Below are 21,684 nucleotides of genomic sequence, written 5' to 3'. Positions count from 1 at the left end.
AAATAATCTTAGACATTTTTGATTTATTTTTCTCTCTGGGCCTCATCTATTCTCTCCTCCAGTATTGAGTCTGTGACTAAATAATATGTACACAGGGTAAACTTTGATATCCTGTCTGAAAACACACCTATCAAACAACATGCATCATTGAGCCAATAAAACGGTGTTATAGAAGAAGAAAAATATATTATTGAGGAACCAAATTGAGTCGCAAACTACTCACGAACTGCTTTTTACTGACTGGGGTGTTACGTGAAATCAATGTACATGAAGTAGGAGGTTCTCTTCTTACACTACGAAGAAACTTACATATACTTTCTGGCTGAAAGAAATCAAGAGACGAGGTGAAAAACTAAAATTCCTTTGACAACAATGTGTTGATCAGTTATTTGTTTAGATGAGGTTCTCAATTTCCTCCGTTGTCTATAGCTAAACACCACCATTCTTTAAGTCTGTCAATCGAAATGAAATGTGTGATTGAGTGCAGCCAAACTGAAATACATACTGTGCGTGATCAAATCATGTGAACATGCACTGAGTGCACAAAATATTGACACCTGCTCTTCCATCAGTGGTGTAAAGTACTTAAGTAAAAATACTTTAAAGTCCTTTTTTTGGTATCTGTACCTTACCATATATATTTTGGACAATTTCTACTTTTACTTTACTAAATTCCTAAAGATAATAATGTACTTTTTACTCCATACACTTTACCTGAATGGGCAAGACAAAATATTTAAGTGCCTTTGAGCCAGGTATGGTAGTAGGTGCCAGTCACACCAGTTTGTGTCAAGAACTGCAACGCTGCTGTGTTTTTCACACACAACAATTTCCCATCTGTATCCAGAATGGTCCACCACCCAAAGGGGATCCAGCCAACTTGACACAACTGTAGGAAGTACTGGAGTCAACATGGGCTAGCATCCCTGTGGAACGCTTTCCATGCCTTGACTAATTGATGCTGTTCTGAGGGCAAAAGGGAGGGCTGGGGGGGTGTAACTCCATATTAGGAAGCTGTCCTTAATGTTATGTACACTCAGTGTAGATTGGCAGTGTGGCACATGGTCAGATAAAAACATTCAAAACTGACTGACCTACAAGATCAAAGATATACATACATACATACTAGTCCCTTTCAGCTGTTGGTTGCAGAGTGGAGAACAGAGAAAGTGAGGGAATATACTGTGTCTAATATACAGGTCGCTAAGCTGGGGGAGGGGGGATCTAGAAGTTATATGGAATTGTTTTAAGAAGGTCATACCAATAATAATTTAGCTATTTTATTTAGAATTTTAAGACCCCTTGAAATATAAAAAAAAATACCCAAATTATTTGCTGAACATTTTTGGGGGTCTTACTGCTATTAGCCTATACAAACACATTGAATAACAGATTCACGACACGGAACAGATAGGCCCCAAAAATATCAAAAGGAAGTTTGTTTGTATCTGAGAGATATAAGAAATATCTTATTTAACCCCATATATTTGGTTAAACAGTCTCCATATATACTTCCATTCACACTAATATGACCAGGTGAAGCTGGTTGAGAGAATGGCAAGAATGTGCAAAGCTGTCATCAAGGCAAAGGGTGGCTACTTTGAAGAAACGCAAATATAAAATATATTTTGATTTGTTTAACACTTTTGGTTACTACATGATTCCATATGTGTTATTTCATAGTTTTGATGTCTTCACTATTATTCTACAATGTAGAAAATAGTCAAAATAAAGAAAAACCCTTGAATGAGTAGGTGTGTCAATTTTTGACTGGTACTGTACATGTTCGTGACAGTCTCACCTTTCCACAGAGGAGTCATACTAGTGTGTAGCCCAAACGGTTGGGATACTACAGACAGGTGGCGGCAGATCGTCTGTACCGACTTCAGACAAGTCTCCTGACGTGTGGCGGGTGTAGGGCGAAACGGAGAACACTATGGTGTTGGTGAGAGTATCCATCCTTCCATAGAGGGGTCACTGTTCAGACACTGCAGACCATTTTGTGAGAAGACCGATTTTCGGGATGTTCATGATCTGACAAACACCGCTCTAGCTCTGTCACCATTCACCAGATGTGGAAGCGTGATATAGGCCGATGCAGTGGCTCTCTAGCTTAAACTGACTGATTTTTATGTTTAAAAAAAAATTCATTATGCCAATTGGATTTCCACGGGGGCGCGGACATCAACCTTATTAAACAAGATTATCCTTTTGATGATTGCAGTTAGCTCAGGTACAGTCTTGCAGTAGCTTTTACTGCCTCACCCCACGTCATAGGGCCTAAATGAATACAACAAATCTCTGTCTAAACCCTTGGGAAAAAACACACTTAAGCCTGGTCATATAAAAAAAAAAACTAGAATCTCCCAAAAGGCATTGCAATCTATTGCACACATCCCTTAACAGGCATAGCGACAGAGGCTGGTGGTCATGAATGGGGTGAGGGAATGACAGAAAGAAGGACACGAGAGATTGAGAAAGAGAGAGAGGGGGTACGAGAGAGTGTGTAGAATCCCAGCTGTACTGAGGAAGAACAAGGAAGTGGACCTGGAGTTGAATGAAGTTTGGCTTGCACAGCAAGTCCCTAAGCACTGACCTCACCATAGAGGGCCGGAGGCTCTTTCCCAAGACATATGAGGGTTTACGGTTTACCCTTATTATCATCCTCCTTCCACCGGGGTTTATTTCTCATCAACAATATGTCTTACTAGAGTGCGTACTTGATTTGACACTACTGTGACTGTAACATGTCCCCATTCACCTTCTCCTCCACACAGGGTAGGAGAACAATGATATGAGCCTCCTACATTCGAGTCCTGTCCTCCTCCTGCAGTCACATAGCTGCTCCAGAGGTACAGAGCCAGTTTGTGCCTCTGCACATGACCAGCAGTAGCCCCCAGTGGTCCAGTACCTGTAGGCTAGGTTGGCTGGTGCCCCTGTCCAGGCGTGTCCAGGCCCAGCCTCAGGTTTGGAATGGGGCTATAGTTTGACGTGGCTCAGGTCCTTGGAGAGACTGTGGAGGTAGGCCTCGTGGATGGCACTGAGAAACACTGGGTCATTCTGCACAGACACAGGAGAGAGAGGAGTTATCTTCCAGTAATCTTGCATAACAGTAGCAAACAAGTTTCCAGACTTCACACAACTTCTTCAGTTCATTGCAGATCTCTTAAGTAATACGTTTGGGTAACATTTAATTTGAAGGGCAGATACAGAAGGACTTCATAACCAGTTCATGAGCATTTTATAAATGCCAACAACAGCAAGTTGAAGTCTGCAGTATAAAACCCTGAACTTGACGAAGACTTCAAACACAAGGCTAGAGTCTGGGGTGAAAAGGCTTCAGCTCTCTCGCTACCTTGATGAGGTGGATGAGTGTGTCTTGTAACTGGATCCTGTTGTAGGAGGGTTGGGGGAGCTCCACCACCCCTGTGGCTGCGGGCGGAGGCGAGGGAGGGGCAGCTTTCCTCTGCAGGTCCGTTGTCTTGGCAACAGAATGCTGAAAGGCGCTTGGTGAGAGCAGAATGGAGTGCTTTGCCCCCGTAAGTGAAGTGCCCGCCCCCGGTACCACAAGACCCGCCTTCATAGGGACAGCCTTGGATGGTTGAGAGAAAGAGAGAGGGATGGAAGATGACATAGTAAGATTTCATTTTAACTATCAAAGCCATCTATATCGTGATAACAAAATCATACTAACTGGCTGGGTTTTTGACAGTTTCTGAGATTGAGCGAACATATACATTTCTTTACTCTGCAGCTGAGAAAGAAGGGAGTCCTTCAGACAGATTACACTAAGTACACATCCCCCCCCCCCCAAAAAAAAGAACAGCTGGTTACCTGCACACGGCCTGTGGGCATGCTGCCGAGGGCAGCGGGCTTGGTGATTGGCTCTCTGAAGCTCTGGGGTGTGGCCAGCGGGCTGGGCAAGACGCTAGGTGTGAGGGTGGGTTTGTGGAGATCAGAGGGGCTGGGTTTCAGGTAGGCCGGTTCCTTCCCCAGGTAGGCCGACAGAGGGCCAGGTGGAGGACCGCAAGCCTCAACCCCAGATGGCGTCACCAACAGTGGGGACACAGAGTGCTGGGGTTGGGGGTCCCCTGAAGGTCCACCGGAGAACACAGGGTAGAGGGCGTAGCCTGGGCCAGGGCTCCCTCTGGCCTCCATCAGGGAGATCAGACCAGGGGTGAGGTGCCGGTTGTTTCCCCCTGGGTCTGCTGTGAGGCGGGGTGTCAGTAAGGGCTGGAAAGGGATGGGTGGAGCATAGCTCTGGGCCTGGAGGAAGCTGACGGGGGCCGAGGCAGCAGGGTCTGTGGAACTCTGGGTGGGCATGGCTGGCAGCAGGCTGGCCTCCTTCGGTAGAGAACTGCCAAACAGCTCCTCCACAGTGATCTGCCTCTGGCCAGAGTGGGAGCTCTGCAAATACAGTTACCACAGTCAATATGAAACATACTTATACAGTAAACATTCAATGACATGTAACAGTCATTTCAGTCATGTGAGAGAACACTTGTTACAGGCAGCGTGTTATCAGATAGTGCAGTCATTTCAACTAGAGTGGTACGTACCTGTTCTGGCTGCGAGGCGCTGTGAGCGTGCTCTGTAGTGTCACCGGCTGTTTTCAGCGTCTCGGTGTTCACCCTCTGCTCTGTTTCCCCCGCCTGAGTCTAGTTAACACACAGACATATTTATTGCTTTGACATTCCTACTAGTGTGTTCAGACGAATGGAAACTGGGAGGGGTGTGTGCAATCTCAGCAATTTTAACAAAGTAAAAACACTGTGCAGCAGAACTAAGATCTAAGGAAAGAGAGTGACATTAATAGAGAGTAACTAAGACAGAGGTTAACTGAGTAAGAGAAACACTCTTGTCCCTTATGTGTGTGTGTGTGTTTTTTTCTGGACTGTGGTCATGTGTCCGTGTGTGGCCAGATTTCCTGGGCGATGTGAAGACTGCTCCCGTCTCTCACCCTGTGGAACTCATCCTTGGCCTTGCTGAGGAGCTCCAGGATGTCAATGGAGCAGCCATTGGTCCTCCCAGGGACGTCAGCCCTCTCTGGGGAGCCCCGGTGTCCCTGCAAGGCTTCCTGCTTCACAATCCTGGAGGACAGAGACACACCAAAAGAAACACATAGTGAAGATAAACACACTAGCAAATCAGTGGGAAAACACAAATACACAACACAATCTCATGTCTGTAAAGTGATAAATGGCTCCCCCAGTGGTGTGGGTGATAATGTTTTTCTTATCTGGGTTAGTGGTTGTGTGTTTCACCGGGACATACTCACTTCACCATGAGCTGAGCGATGCGCTGGCAGTCCTTCTTATCGTAAAACCAGATGCTGTATATGCCCACTGTAGGAGGGACACCAAGACGAGAGGGAAATATGACTGACTAGAAGAGATAATGGGAGATAGAAGGGATCACTGGAGCCGCATCCCTTAGGAAGAGGGATATTTTAGTTGAAGAAAGAGTTCAGCAACTCTTTTTTATTTATTATGTTATCATTTAGCAGACACTCTTATCCAGAGCGACTTATAGTCAGTCGTAAATGCAGACATTTTCATACTTTTTTTTCGAACTGGTCCGCTGTGGGAATTGAACCCACCACCCTGGTGTTGCAATGCTCTACCAACTGAGCCAGACAGGACTTTCTGAAGAAACCGTGTGTGACAGGAGTGTTTCCCTCAGAGGCTGGTAACCTAGCAACAGTAGTGTTTGTGCTCTACCTGGGGATCCCTGGGACGTATAAACAGGTATCTCTCTCTCTAAACAGGCCACATTCACATTCTCTAACCTGCTGAAGCACTGATACAACCCTCCACTAAGGGAAGGCAGGACACAAACCTTGGAATCATGGTAAACAGAATAAGTCATCATCCCTTCACGAGTCTCAAAGACAGCCAAGAACGCCACTTTCCAGGATAGTCTTGCATTCCCCCCCGGGGCCTGCAGGCACTAGAGGACTGAGGAGGAGTCACAAGGTTCCAGATAACGCTGCTCCTCTGGATGACTGGATCAGACGCCTACAGAACTACCACGGAGAGCCGACGTGCTGTATCCATCCCATCCATGAGGTGGTTTCCAGGCAGCTCCAGGCCATAGAGGCCCTTGGGCCTGAGAGACATATTTTCCCTCAGACTGAGCTCCTATGCTGGGTAGAACCGTGTTAGCATGAGGCCATGGGCGGAGGAGACCTAACAGAGGAGATGTTCCTGCTCACTGCGCACCATCAGTCTCAGAATGACTTCCGGCACAAGGGGAAGGCCATCTTCCAGAGAACCCTGGGATGTTGTCTGCTGAGTGCATTCAGAGGCAAGTCTGACTGGAGGGGTAGTGTGTGTCAATGTCTGTCTGGTAAATTTGTATGCATGTATATCTTTGCAGGGGTCAGCCTGGAAGGGGATTGAAGTGGTGGAATTATGTTATAGGGGGCATGTGTTATTTTCCTGTATGTCTGCATGCGTTTAATGTGTGTGTGTGTCTGCTGCACAGACAGGGTAGTGTTCTTTTCCATAGGACTAAACAGACAAATTAAATAGTAGATAGTATGGTGGGATTGCAGTAAAATACATAACCCAATGGTCAAAGGGTCTGGAAGCTTTCAAGTACTCTTTTGAATTCCACACAGCTTGACAGATTTTTATAAGTTTTTGTGGGGGAGGGTTCTTTTTACCCCCTTTATTCCCAATTTCGTGATAGCCAATTGGTGGTTACAGTATTTTCCCATCGCTGCAACTCCCGTACGGACTCAGCAGAGGCGGCGGTTGAAACACGACCCTGCCAAGCTGCACTACTTCTTGACACACTGCTCACTTAACCCGGATGGCAGCCGCACAAATGTTTTGGAGGAAACACCGTACAACTGGCGACCATGTCAGCGTGCATGCGCCCGGCCCTCCACAGGAGTCGATAGAGCGTGATGGGACAAGGAGACCTATCAGAGGAGATGTGCCCCTCGGGAGGCCTGACAGATCTTTAATGCTTGTGTGCAAGCTGTGCTTTGCAACTTAATTCCAAAAATGTGTTTAGAAAACGTTGACAACCTTCCTTATTTATCTGGGGGAAAGTTACATAGATAGCACATTCAATGCTAAATTTAGCCTAGTAATACATAATACATGTACACCCGCAGCTCTTTTAATGGAAATATAGTTATGGGCAGTTCCACAAAAACAGAATCTCTGAATATTGCGCATCTGGAATAACATAGCATTTCTTGCAGTCAATTTATTTACTAAATGTAGGCTAAATGTGGATTTGGGAACAGGAGTGGAGAAATAGGATTTATTTATTATATAATTATTTTATTATATCTTGAGAGAATGCAATGATCAGCTAGATACCATCTGTAGAGGTGCTGTCTTCATCATAAAATCTTATAGTGTTTCAACCACATCAAATATGTATTGTAGCCGAACTGAAATCTTATCAGAAACACGTTTGGTCGTTTTCACAGCTTTCTTTTGGACATTTTGAGCAAATTGTTTTGTTTGTTGTTGTTGCTTTGTTGTATTTTTTCCCCAGTCCGTCAACTGTATTGAATCATTTGTTCTATCGCTCTATTACATTATTTGGTTGAGTACGGGTTTATTTAGTCTTCTTGGGTAACATATAATGACAAAAGAGAAGCTACATGTATCTAATTATAGACAAGTTGACTAACAAATGGATTACCAAAATGTCAGAAATTATAAGACGAAATATATCTAAATCGGGCAACAACAAAAAAATCCATGACCACCTGTCCAAAAATTGGGCTAGGGTTGGGTACAGGCCTCAGATGTTCACTTTATCACATACACTACCTGGTCAAAAGTTTTAGAACACCTACGCATTCAAAGGTTTTTCTTTATTTTTTACTATTTTCTACATTGTAGAATAATAGTGAAGACCTCAAAACTATGAAATAACACATATGGAATCATGTAGTACCCCAAATAGGGTTAAACATATCAAAATATATTTTAAATTTGAGATTCTTCAAAGTAGCCACCCTTTGCCTTGACAGCTTTGGACACTCTTAGCATTCAGCTTTGGACACTCTTAGCATTCTCTCAATCAGCTTCACCTGGAATTATATTCCAACAGTCTTGAAGGAGTTCCCACATATGCTGAGCACTGGCTGCTTTTCCTTCACTTGCGGTCTGACTCATCCCAAACCATCTCAATTTGGTTGAGGTCGGGTGATTGTGGAGGCCAGGTCATCTGATGCAGTACTCCATCACTCTCCTTGGTAAAATAGCCCTTACACAGCCTGGAGGTGTGTTGGGTCATTGTCCTGTTGAAAAACAAATGATAGTCCCACTAAGCCCAAACCAGATGGGATGGGGTATCGCTGCGGAATGCCTTGAATTCTAAATCAATCACAGTGTCACCAGCAAAGCACCCCCACACCATAACACCTCCTCCTCCATGATTTACAGTTGGAAATACACATGTGGAGATCATCCGTTCACCCGCAACGCGTCTCACAAAGACAAAGCGGTTGGAACCAAAAATGTCCAATTTGGACTCCAGACCAAAGGTCAAATTTCCACCGGTCTATTGTCCATTGCTCATGTTTCTTGGCCCAAGCATGTCTCTTCTTATTATTGGTGTCCTTTAGTAGTGGTTTCTTGCCGGCATTTCGACCCTGAAGGCCTGATTCACACAGTCTCCTCTGAACAGTTGATGTTGAGATGTGTCTGTTACTTGAACTATGTGAAGCATTTATTTGGGCTGCAATTTCAGAGGCTGGTAACTCTAATAAACTTATCCTCTGCAGCCGAGGTAACTCTGGGTCTTCCTTTCCTGTGGCGGTCCTCATGAGAGCCAGTTTCATCATAACTTTAAAGAAGGCACACCTGTTCATTGAAATGCATTCCAGGTGTCCACCTCATGAAGCTGGTTGAGAAAATGCCAAGAGTATGCAAAGCTGTCATTAAGGCAAAGGATGGCTATTTGAAGAATATCAAATAATACAAATATTTTGTTTTGTTTAACACTTTTTGGGTTACTTCATGATTCCATATGTGTTATTTCATAGTTTTGATGTCTTCACTATTACTCTACAATGTAGTAAATAGCCAAACTAAGCAATCGAGGGAGAAGGGCCTTGGTCCGGGAGGTGACCAAGAACCCGATGGTCACTCTGACAGAACTCCAGAGTTCCTCAGTGGAGGTGGGAGAACCTTCCAGAAGGACAACAATCTCCGCAGCACTCCACCAATCAGACCTTTATGGTAGAGTGGCCAGAGGGAAGCCACTCCTCAGTAAAAGGCACAAGTTTGCCAAAAGGCACCTAAAGACTCTCAGACCGTGAGAAACAAGATTCTCTGGTCTGATGAAAGCAAGACTGAAATCTTTGGCCTGAATGTCAAGTGTCACGTCTAGAGGAAACCTGGAACCATCCCCACGGAAAAAGCATGGTGGTGGCAGCAACATGCTTTGGGGATGTTTTTCAGCGGCAGGGACTGTGAGACTAGTCAGGATCGAGGGAAATATGAACGGAGAAAAGTACAGAGAGATCCTTGATGAAAACCTGCTCCAGAGCACTCAGGTCCTCAGACTGGGGCGAAGGTTCACCTTCCAACAGGAAAACAACCCTAAGCACACAGCCAAGACAACACTGGACTGGCTTCGAGACAAGTCTCTGGAATGTCCTTGAGTGGCCCAGCCAGAGCACAGACTTGAATCCGATCGAACATCTCTGGCGAGATCTGAAAATAGCTGTGCATTAACGCTACCCAACCAACCTGACAGAGCTTGAGAGGATCTGCAGAGAAGAATGGGAGAAAATTCCCAAATACAGGTGTGCCAAAATTCTAAAATCCTGGTTTAGCTTTGTCATTATGGGGTATTGTGTGTAGATTAATGAGAGGGAGGGGACAATTTAATCAATTGTAGAATAAGTCTGTATTGTAACAAAGTGTGGAAAAAGTCAAGGGGTCTGAATACTTTCCGAATGCACTGTAAACTATGTGCAGAACTTCGTTCAATTTATCGAACCAGTTATTTTTTCTTATTGCTCAAGCTGCGAGTAACACCTGTGAAACTCAGACATTTCTCTCAAAACACAGGGATGTCGATTCGCACGGGACTAGTATTAACAGAGGACTGCCAAAAAACAGTAGGTTATTCTGGTTAGTCAATGTCCAGACTTCAGTTTCCCTTTAACTCATCTAAACAGTAGGCTACAGTTCCCTTGACATGCCATAGGCCTATTTGAAGTCCCGTCTTGTCACTGTCGTATTTGTATTGCGCCTCACAATCATCACACATAACATAGCCTGCTAACATCCTCTTTTACTACTTCACCAAATCTTTCCCAAACATGACTTTTCTGGCCCTCCCTTGTCTTTATTTTCAACTCTCCATTCGCAGATTTTGTCTTATGAAATCAAGTTCGACAATATCCTTTTTGCGTACATTTTTTCTGCCCTTCCCAAAAGCATTATTAGGCGATTGGCTCTGCAGGCTATTTGGCACATGTACAGTTAAACCCTAAAGTTTAGGATTTTACAGTAATACCAGATAGCCTAAAAACAATTACAATAAATAAGCCTATATAAATCGCACAATAATTATAAATGTACGGATTTAAGGTATTGTTTCTCTTTATTCAACCCGCCTGTCACCCACCCGCCCACTCGCCCTCCAGCCACACTATATAACCACGTGGACTGCGGATTATGAGTCAACCTGCGCATCACTAGTGCAGGCTGCATGGTATGAACAGTAACAAGAAAAAAAAAAAGCTCCATCTTTAAGTTATTGCAAAGCAGCCAATGTGGTGGAAATCTCAGTCTGACTAGTGGACTATTATGGTATAGCCTACTCACAGTTAGCATTCTTGTACAGCAGGAAGGGGTCTTGGAGCTGAAACTCAAGGTCTTTGTTGATGGGCTCCACCAGATTCTCTGTGCTCAGGCGATTCATGATGGTGAAGCCATGATGAGGGGATGCACACCTGTGGACAGGTTATTGGAGAGCAATGGAGAAAGACTATTAGGCTAAATGTGTTTGTCACAAAAAATAAACAAATAAAAGCAAAGAGTGGTGACGTTGAAAAGAGAAACAGGGAGGGTGGAGGTGAAAGATCTAAATTAGGGAAGCGTAGACATGAGGACAGGTGGTGAGACAACCACCACAGGTTAAGAAGGGGGTTAGGCTCTAGTTAGCTAGCTAAGTATCGTTGCAACAGTGTCCCCTTCAAAAAAGGTCACCATAAAAATAAATTACCTGGCATAAACAAATAAGGTGCCTTCAATTTCGGTCTTTTCCTGAAATGGAAATAATGCAGAAAAATTACAACTTGAACTTGCTGAACACGAATCGATCAGGTAAAACAAGAATAATCACAACATGCAAAAGTTAGTTGATATTTGGTCTGGGTGCTTTCAGTTCATTAAACATTCTATGAGCTGAAAGGGTGCAAACTGCCACCAGGAAGGTGATGTTTGAACAGGTATAAAGAAAAGGTTGCCGATTTACTGCCACATGCAATTACGGAATGTTTGCTCAGGAGTATATTGCTTTGGCTGATCCCTCCCTCCACTTCTCTGTATACATCAATGAGGTCGCTCTTGCTGCTGGTGAGTCTCTGATCCACCTCTACGCAGACGACACCATTCTGTATACTTCCGGCCCTTCTTTGGACACTGTGTTAACAACCCTCCAGGCAAGCTTCAATGCCATACAACTCTCCTTCCGTGGCCTCCAATTGCTCTTAAATACAAGTAAAACTAAATGCATGCTCTTCAACCGATCACTACCTGCACCTACCCGCCTGTCCAACATCACTACTCTGGACGGCTCTGACTTAGAATACGTGGACAACTACAAATACTTAGGTGTCTGGTTAGACTGTAAACTCTCCTTCCAGACCCATATCAAACATCTCCAATCCAAAGTTAAATCTAGAATTGGCTTCCTATTTCGCAACAAAGCATCCTTCACTCATGCTGCCAAACATACCCTTGTAAAACTGACCATCCTACCAATCCTCAACTTCTGCGATGTCATTTACAAAATAGCCTCCAATACCCTACTCAACAAATTGGATGCAGTCTATCACAGTGCCACCCGTTTTGTCACCAAAGCCCCATATACTACCCACCACTGCGACCTGTACGCTCCCGTTGGCTGGCCCTCGCTTCATACTCGTCGCCAAACCCACTGGCTCCATGTCATCTACAAGACCCTGCTAGGTAAAGTCCCCCCTTATCTCAGCTCGCTGGTCACCATAGCATCTCCCACCTGTAGCACACGCTCCAGCAGGTATATCTCTCTAGTCACCCCCAAAACCAATTCTTCCTTTGGCCGTCTCTCTTTCCAGTTCTCTGCTGCCAATGACTGGAACAAACTACAAAAATCTCTGAAACTGGAAACACTTATCTCCCTCACTAGCTTTAAGCACCAACTGTCAGAGCAGCTCACAGATTACTGCACCTGTACATAGCCCACCTATAATTTAGCCCTATCAACTACCTCTTTCCCAACTGTATTTAATTTATTTATTTATTTTGCTCCTTTGCACCCCATTATTTTTATTTCTACTTTGCACATTCTTCCATTGCAAAACTACCATTCCAGTGTTTTACTTGCTATATTGTATTTACCTTGCCACCAAGGCCTTTTTTTGCCTTTACCTCCCTTCTCACCTCATTTGCTCACATTGTATATAGACTTGTTTATACTTTATTATTGACTGTATGTTTGTTTTACTCCATGTGTAACTCTGTGTTGTTGTATCTGTCGAACTGCTTTGCTTTATCTTGGCCAGGTCGCAATTGTAAATGAGAACTTGTTCTCAACTTGCCTACCTGGTTAAATAAAGGTAAAATAAATAAATAAATGACCTGGATGGAATTATGTGATCCTTCCTTAACCAATAAGAAGTCCCACCCAGTTGATTACTTCAAAAAGGTGAAAGTCCTCATTGGCGCTGCCCATGCTAAAACAGGCTTTTGGGCACTATCATTGGTCGTGTTCCCCTGCTCAGACGTTACATGCATCAACCAATGGTTGTGTGCCACGTCATTGACTGACAGATTGCTATAACATATGTGGTTAGCTGATGCGTTAAATACCTATCCAGGCGTTGTAAGATCCGGCAGGCGTCAGCAACGCCTGGGCAGAGGAACACGCCCCTGCTCTTGGGTTGTGACCGTTTGTATTTGAGACCACACAAACTGGTTGTTCAGAACAGCACAGTTTCCGTGGAATCAAACTTTGCACACCTGTTGTGGCCTTCTGAACATGGCCCTGATGTCTAGCTGGCTAGTTTACAGCGTTAGTACTAGTGGTACCCAGGGCTCTAAAAGATGTTGCTGTGCACCCAGGAGTTTGATTTTGGGGGCACTGTGCAACTAGGATAACAACCTCTGAGATAATAATTGTTGTCATGTTGATAAGGCTTTGCTGTACCGTTGTTTCAGAGTGCCCTAGAGAAAAAAGCGAGTGCAGATTCCATAGTGTCATGGTTGCACCATTACTACTGCGAAAACGGCTTGATTGTAGCCCAACCAGGTTGTAAAAAAACTGTTCCTTTCAATTGGACTGGCTTTCAGACCTATCAATCGCTCATTCATTCCAACCAATCAGGGCACTCGGAGACGCTCCAACCCTGCACACCTTATGTTAAAGCGTGTTTTGCCGTCTTTAGAAAGAAGACCTGTTTGATGCTGACAGAATTCACATGCTGCGTTTCTACTGAAGTGCTGTTCGTCCATTGGCAATTGAGCGACAGGCAGTCTAGTGGTTAGAGCGTTGGGCCAGTAACCGAAAGGTTGCTAGATCAAATCCCTGAGCTGACAAGGTGGTGACAAAGTGTATAGTAATGGGCCTCAACATGAAGTTCTGATAGGACAACACTATAGTGGGCAGATCTTAGTGAATCAGCATTCGGTACTAGCGGGTGAGGGCATTCAAAGCTGACAACTCAGACGAGTTTACATTTTTACATGGTCCTTCATATCTCCCGGATTCTGGCCTGCTATAGCTGAGATGTTGAGGTACCCCACCTCAGCCCACAACTCCACACAAAGCCGCCACACACCCGAGAATGAGCTGCGAGGCCTTACACCCCTCTCTCATCCAAGATATTTCAAGCCCTGCTCCAGGCTTCCTCAGTGGCCATGGAATGACCACACCCTCTCCAGTTGGGAGCTGCAGAGGGACTACGAGGAGCTGCTCTATGAAAGGGAAGAGATCAGGAGGGCGTACTCTAGGCCCTCCCGGCAATAGGCACAGGAGCGCCAGGTCTGCTTCTGCTCTACAGAGAGGCCCAGCTCCCCATCAGATGAAGACAACTCCAGAGAGGCTCAGCTCCCCATCAGATAAAGACAACTCCAGAGAGGCCCAGCTCCCCATCAGATGAAGACAACTCCAGAGAGCACAAACCAGCACACCAAGGTCTGCACCTCCCTCAGCAAGAGCTTTGACTAGCCATTGTTAAGGAGACCCCCACTCCAATTGTGGAGTCACAGCCAGCCGCTGCCATGGGGCCCGTTCTGGTGGTGGGGTCGCCCTGTCCTCCCAATGGGGATCCCCGACTGTCCAAGGCAGCAGTTGATTCTTTGACCACTCCTAGGATGGAGCATCAGCCTGCAGATATGCAGATGTCAAGTGCAGCCAGTATCTCTGATACTCTGCATGCATACATGGACCAGACATTTTTCATTAAGTCCTTCATGGAAACATGCAACAATAGCAGTCCTATCATCGTACAGTCAAAAGGCTATAGCATATTATTGAACATGCAACTCCTGTAACAAAGCAGCTAATAAAACAATTTTCAAACATTTGCCAAAATGCAATTTGTGGAAAACACTGTTCTAAACAGCACACCTAATACAAGCAGTTCCATATGTGACAGAGATGAACACTCTGTTAGAAACTCAGAAAGAGGGGGAATCTAATAGCAACAACTATGTTGGTTTGCTAATATGACTAGAATTGTGCCTTTGGATTCTGGACAACGAGAGTAAGTTGATATGAAAACCAATAGAACAGGAGATGAATGCTGGTTAATTGCATGAGGAAGTCTTTATAAAAGAATTGCCTCCAAGTTTCTGTGGTTGGGTTTTCACAAGGTTAATTTGAAGCAAGGTAAGACATGCCTCATTATTTGAAGTAAAGTAAAACGTTCAGGTTTCAAACTATTCTACTGCCTCAAACTCACATTGCAAAGTGGTCAAGTGGTGGGTGACGTGCTGATAGTTAACAGTAGGCAGGCTAAGGGTGCAACCCTATGCAGCCGAATGGGAGGCGAGCCTTAATTTACCAGTCGAGATTGATAAATAAAAATAGCTCCTTTTAAATCGTTGCCACCAACGTTTGTTACACTATAGCGAGCAGATCTTAGTACTAGCGGGTGAGGGCATTCACAGCCGACCTCTCAGACGAGCTCCAGCTAGCCATTTTTTACACAGATCTGAACCATATTACCGGCGCACTTTTTTTCTTCCTATAACGGAAGAACTGCATTTTATGTTCATAAAACATGTTTTCATTTTTATGTATTTAAACTTTTTTTTAACTAGACTTGCCTAGTTAAAAAAAAGGTTAAATACATTTTTTATTTACATTTTTAATAAGAAATTATTATTTACAATGACGGGCAAACCTGGGGCGGTTCTAAAACTACTCTTTGTTAACCATTTGTCTACACTTTGTTCAGTCACATTACCTCATTGGCTAACAACTTTACCAGTATATTCAAACATTTGGGGGCACAGAAAGCAAGGAAAATGGATAGCTTCTTCAGGAGATCAATGATCACATGGTGCTTTCAAGACAACTGGTAACTCGGAAAAGTATGAGGTCAAATCATGACGTCAGTTATCTTCTGGTAGGAGCGCCATGTGTAATGATCAAGCTGTTTAATCAGCTCGTTGATATCTCACCCCTGTCAGGTGGATGGATTATCTTGGCAAAAGAGAAATGCTCACTAACAGGGATGCAAACAAATTTATGCACACATTGAGATGAATAAGCGTATGGAACTTTTCGGTTATCTTTTATTTCAGCTCATGAAACCAACACTTTACCTGTTGCGTTTATATTATTGGTCAGTGTTGCTAGTACAACATGACTAGCTGAAGTGGCATGCTACGACGTAACGAACTAGCCCGTATAGCTAGTTAAGTGTTAGCTAGTTAAGTAGCGAAGTTAGTAACCCAACTAACGTTACAACAAAAGACTCGCATACTAATTTATATTTTATGACTCGCAAACGATTGTTACACAATCCCACAGGGACACGCTTGATATAGCTCGCTAACTAGTAAGCTACTTTACTAGATTGCTAATGATAAACTAAATCAGATATGGTAAAGTTAGCGCTCTAGTTAACGTTACGGAGCTGCTATCGCGCTAACTACCTTCAATAAACAGAAGAAACCAGCGACTCCTTTGGCGAGCTTACCCATTCATTTGCTTTGGAATTAAAGGTGTACAGTGCTACCTGTCCGGTAACATCGAGAAGTTTGTTGATATACGGATCTTGTTGTTGTAGAGCTGCTAGGCTCATTTTACTGGCGGTCTCCATCTTGAATACAATGCTTACCACACGGACCAATTTCTATGAACACTCCATTTCCAGTGTCCGCGGGTGGTGCACGTCGGTAGTCATGGTCCGAATGCCTCATAGTTCCGCCTCACTTTTCGTTTCATAATTATTTGGAGTGAATAACTATTGCTTGTTCACGAGAAGGTTACAATGAATTTTAGAGGTTGCTATTTTGCTATGGCCTGTCTATCCATGTAGGCCAGGGATGGGAAACTGGCAGCCCGTGGCACCCCTTCAGTCGGGGTCTCAATTTACTGTTGAGTTGGAATAATAGAATGAATACACAAGGTGTAATTTCGAAATTTGGTTGTGCATCAGCCCATGTCAGCTCAATTTTTTGGGGATTGCAAAATGAGTCTAGCAGCCAGCTATCTAAACTTGTAGTAAGCATGGTCGAATTACCAACCAGGGTGGGGTCCATTGATCATTAGTTATATTAAAAACTGCCAACATTTGCCTCCACCATATGGAAAAATGTGTTATACAATTGCAAAATATATTCTCTCAGCCCCATGGCAAACAACGTAATGAATAATATATAGCCCCATCTGGCGGATATTCAGGCTGAGCCTAGCTCTATAAACACAATTTATATATTTTTGTGATCAAATGTGTTTTAATCAGTGGTGTAAAGTACAAAAAATACTTGAAAGTACTACTAAAGTAGTTTTTTGGGGGTATCTTTGCTTTACTGTTTATATTTTTGACAACTTTTACTTCACTACATTCCTAAAGAAAATTATGTAGTTTTTACTCCATACATTTTCCCTGACACCCAAAAGTACTTGTTACATTTTGAATGCAAACCGTGCTATTTTTTTTTTGTTGCATTGTTTGTAACTTATTTTGTACATAAAGTTGCTGCTACTGTCTCGTGTGACCGAAAAAAGCTTCTGGACATCAGAACAGCAATTACTCACTTTGAAGTGGATGAATAATTTTTCTTTAATGATTCGAACGAGAGGAATTTACTCCAGACACCCATATGCAAGAGAAAGAGACGGAAGAGGTATCGCGGAAGGAGATCAGGGTACCTTGTGAGGATCCGACAACTAGTGGCTAATCTGCCTTTGCCATTGGTCCTATTGGCCAACGTACAATCTCTGGATAATAAATCACGCTCTCTGCAGCCGATGTGAATAACTTTCACAAGGCCAGGATGTGTAATCTGAGCATGTGCTGACCAACTGGCAAGTGTCTTCACTGACATTTTCAATCTGTCCCGGTCTGAGTCTGTAATACCAACATGTTTCAAGCAGACCACCATAGTCTCTGTGCCCAAGAACACTAAGGTAACCTGCCTAAATGACTACAGCCCCATGGCACTCACATCTGTAGCCATGTAGCTCACATCTGTAGCTTTGAAAGGCTGGTCATGGCTTACATCAACACCATTATCCCAGAAACCCTAGACCCACTCCAATTTTCATACCGCCCCAACAGATCCAAAGATGATGCAATCTCTATTGCACTCCACACTCCCCTTTCACACCTAGACAAAAGGAACACCTACATGTGAATACTAGTTATTGTCTACAGCTCAGTGTTCAACACCATAATTCCCTCAAAGCTCATCACTAAGCTAAGGACCCTGGGACTAAACACCTCCCCCTGAAACTGGATCCTGGACTTCCTGACGGGCCGCCCCCAGGTGGTAAGGGTAGGTAACAACACATCCGCCACACTGATCCTCAATACGGGGGCCCCTCAGGGGTGCGTTCTCAGTCCCCTCCTGTACTCGCTGTTCACTCATGACTGCACCATCATTAAGTTTGCAGATGACACAACAGTGGTAGGCCTGATCACCGACAACGATGAGACAGCCTACAGGGAGGTCAGATACCTGACCATGTGATGCCAGGACAACAACCTCTCCCTCAACGTGATCAAGACAAAGGAGATTATTGTGGAGGAGGACAGAGCACGCCCCAATTCTCATCGACAGGGTTGTTGTGGAGCAAGTTGAGAGCTTCAAGTTCCTTGGCGTCCACATCACCAACAAAGGAGACTGAAAGGATTTGGCATGGGTCCTTAGATCCTCAAAAGGTTCTACAGCTGCACCATCGAGAGCATCCTGACGGGTTACATCACTGCCAGGTATGGAAACTGCTCGGCCTCCGACAACAAGGCACTACAGAGGGTAGTGCGTACGGCCCAGTACATCACTGGGGCCAAGCTTCCTGCCATCCAGGACCTCTATACCAGGCGGTGTCAGAGGAAGGCCCTAAAAATTGTCAGACTCCAGCCAGTCATAGACTGTTCTCTCTGCTACCGCACGGCAAGTGGTACCTGAGCGCCAAGTCTAGGTCCAAGAGGCTTCTAAACAGCTTCTACCCCCCAAACATAAGACTCCTGAACATCTAATCAAATGGCTACCCAGACTATTTGCACTTTTAGCAATTACATTTACTTTTGATACTTCTGTATATTTAAAACCACATACTTTTAGACTAGTAGTAGTATTTTACTGGGTGACTTTCAATTTTACTTGAGTCATTTTCTAATAAGATATCTTTACTTTTACTCAAGTATAAAAATTAGGTACTTTTAACACCACTGGTTTTAATTAGAAATAATAATTGTCAGCAGGGTAGCCTAGTGGCTAGTAACCGGAAGGTTGCAAGTTCAAATCCCCGAGCTGACAAGGTACAACTCTGTCGTTCTGCCCCTGAACAGGCAGTTAATCCACTGTTCCTAGGCTGTCATTGAAAATAAGAATTTGTTCTTAACTGACTTGCCTAGTTAAATAAAGGTAAAATAAAAAACATACATACATACAAAATGAAGTTACACCCCCCTCCCCAATCCCACCCCACCCGAGGATCTAAGGGATCAAATTAAATAAACATAATTCAAAATAATACAATTAATAACCAAAATAACAAAACAAAGAAACATTGACGGATAGTGAGTGTTGATGCATCATACTGCAATCATTTTTCACAAACAATGATTCAAAAACACCACCTATCCTGCTGTCAGATTAAAATAATGACTACACCAACCAAATCCATACATTTCTTTCAGATCTAGGAAAAGTGTTAGGGTCGAAGTGTTTATTTCGGACAGTGGTGGCAGGTAGCATAGTGCTTAGAGCATTGGGCCAGTAACCAAAATGTTGCTGGACCGAATTCCCCAGCTGACAAGGTAAAAATCGGTCACTGCCACTGTTCCAAATAAGAATTTGTTCTTAAAATTAAAGGTATAAATGTTATTTTTCCTCAGGACCAAATCCTATGAAGACTGTATTATTTACTAATCACCACATGGTGGCATTGCTGCAATATATTTCAACGACACCCATAATCCGTGTGGCGACACTTTTGTAATTTGGAGCTACATGTAACACTCAACCATGTGAAATCTAACGCTTATTTTAGCATAGGGGAAGACAGTTTAAAAAAACAAACTAAACACCTCAATGCGAGATTGGGCAAAGGCCTAGGCTACTCTCAGTAAAATAGATAGGCCTACCTGATCTGTAAATAGGTATACCGTTATTTGTGATAAATGAGTGTGACATGGGCGTCCAAAACCATAGGCCACAGGCTAGGCCAGCATATGAAATTGATATTGAAACTATTTCATTAGTTTGCTGAAGTAGTCTATAATGTCAGTTAGGCCAACAACATAATTTGCTTCAGTGAGGAACATAGGGATTATAATTGAGGGATTATAGCTGCTGTGAAACAGTTATCCGGCTGCAGGTAGATGTAGGCTAATCCAATAACCGGTAACCTTCCAACACATTCTAACAAAGGCCCTGCGAAAGGCTAGCGTCCTGTCATCAAACTGCCTCACGCTACATACATTGAAACGGGAGATAGGCTCTTGCTCCTATGAGCAATTCCGGCTCACACAAACCAAGGCTCGTGCAAGGCAATTTACTTACTACTTACTTTCTTACTGTCGTACTTTCAATACACATACATTTCCTGTTGATTCGTTGTAGAATGTGGACACTAAACGGCGTCGAGTGGCCTCAAAGAAGAGGGAGATGATATGGCGTTCGCTGTCGGGGTTCGAAGACACCGGGGTAAGTCATGGGAAAGTGAAACAATCTTTTCACGCCACTTCGATAACGAAGTGACTTTTTAGTAGCAGGTTAGGATAATTAGCGTATCAGGTTAGGAGGTTAAGGTTAGGAAAGGGTTTAGGGTTAGCGAAAATGACTTCGTATCGAAGTGGCGTGAAAAGAGTGTGTCCCTCATGTGGATAATGTTTACGCAATGTATGTTGCCTCATGCTGACGTCCGGCACCGTTAGAGAAAACAGCCAACAATGCATGAGTAAAGTGTACGTATAACCTACGAGCTAGTTTATAGTCATATAGGGCTACTGGGTATGTGCATAAAGCTGATGTCCTCCCCGCGAGCGTGCGTTACTATATTAACGTTATTTGAGAATGGAATAGATGTGACAGATTTATGTCGCCCCAGGCCTATTTGGAGGGGGACTATTATTTTAAGCGCCAGCTGTGTATAATAATACTTTTTTTTGTTTTTTTAGACTGAAAAGTATTGAGTTTATATTACTTTTAAGTTTTACAATGCTATATATAGCCTCTTGAAAGACAACTCTTGAAAACCAAGTGATAGAACGAGAGTGACAGAATGGTGAAATGTAACCTGTTACATGTGAACTTTGAAAGGTGTGTATGCAGGTCTTCATGTCTGACATATCCACGCAGGGAATTGAATTATGTGAGAGGGAGAAATAATAATGACATTTTAGAGCGTCATAGAGTTGCATTAAGCTATAGCCTAAACACGAGCAAAATGTGATTCGTTTTTGGGTTATAGAAATACATTTGTATTAAGCTCATAACACATTTATTGTCAGTTAGTGACTCTTATTAATCCTAAATCATGCATAATCGTGTGTGTGCGCGTGGGTGTACGTGGGTGTACGTGTCCGTGTGTGTGGTGCGACGACCTGTGTGTGTGTGCGTCATTTACGTTACCACAGGCACATTTGCCTCTGTGATTGCCCTGGGAAGTTATTGAGCAACAAATTAATTAACCTTAAACCTACACATGTTTTAATAACGTTATTACATCGTTGTCACAGTAATATTAGTGCCATAATTTATTAGTTAGATTTATTAGGGTTAATTGTATATGTTATTAGGCTATGGA

The 21,684-nt window shown here is 43.6% G+C and overlaps 1 protein-coding gene and 1 pseudogene across 4 annotated transcripts; one reads left to right on the top strand and one right to left on the bottom strand.

Annotated features, from left to right (window-relative positions):
- Positions 1-1,862: 1,862 nt before the first annotated feature.
- LOC110492332 (mRNA-decapping enzyme 1A) lies at positions 1,863-20,696 on the bottom strand. Of its 4 annotated transcripts, none has more exons than XM_021566558.2 (9): positions 20,446-20,696; positions 11,215-11,255; positions 10,815-10,942; positions 5,279-5,345; positions 4,961-5,090; positions 4,560-4,658; positions 3,835-4,407; positions 3,356-3,592; positions 1,863-3,060 (listed from the first exon to the last, which is right to left on the bottom strand). In XM_021566558.2, the coding sequence occupies exons 3-9, from the start codon at positions 10,909-10,911 to the stop codon at positions 2,980-2,982; spliced, it is 1,284 nt and encodes a 427-aa protein (XP_021422233.2). In that variant the 5' UTR covers positions 10,912-10,942; positions 11,215-11,255; positions 20,446-20,696; the 3' UTR covers positions 1,863-2,979. The 4 variants fall into 4 exon arrangements, with proteins under 4 accessions (XP_021422233.2, XP_021422231.2, XP_021422232.2 ...); XM_021566556.2 differs by lacking the exon at positions 20,446-20,696 and adding an exon at positions 16,403-16,570; XM_021566557.2 differs by lacking the exons at positions 11,215-11,255; positions 20,446-20,696 and adding an exon at positions 16,403-16,536.
- Positions 20,492-21,684, top strand: part of LOC110491111 — a 119,473-nt pseudogene continuing 118,280 nt past the window's right edge.

The sequence above is a fragment of the Oncorhynchus mykiss genome, chromosome 16, assembly GCF_013265735.2.
Source record: "Oncorhynchus mykiss isolate Arlee chromosome 16, USDA_OmykA_1.1, whole genome shotgun sequence".
NCBI classification, from domain to species: Eukaryota; Metazoa; Chordata; class Actinopteri; order Salmoniformes; family Salmonidae; genus Oncorhynchus; species Oncorhynchus mykiss.
Note: the sequence above shows the minus strand (reverse complement) of the source record. Positions and strands in the feature narration are given on the sequence as shown.

Excerpts from the sequence above, each read along its gene's own strand:
- LOC110492332 (XM_021566556.2), bottom strand. The coding sequence starts at position 16,525 with ATGGAGACCGCCAGTAAAATGAGCCTAGCAGCTCTACAACAACAAGAT. Across the intron at positions 11,256-16,402 it reads ATTCCAAAGCAAATGAATGG|GAAAAGACCGAAATTGAAGG; the intron begins GTAAGCTCGCCA and ends TTTCCATTTCAG. Across the intron at positions 4,659-4,960 it reads CCAAGGATGAGTTCCACAGG|ACTCAGGCGGGGGAAACAGA; the intron begins GTGAGAGACGGG and ends TGTGTTAACTAG.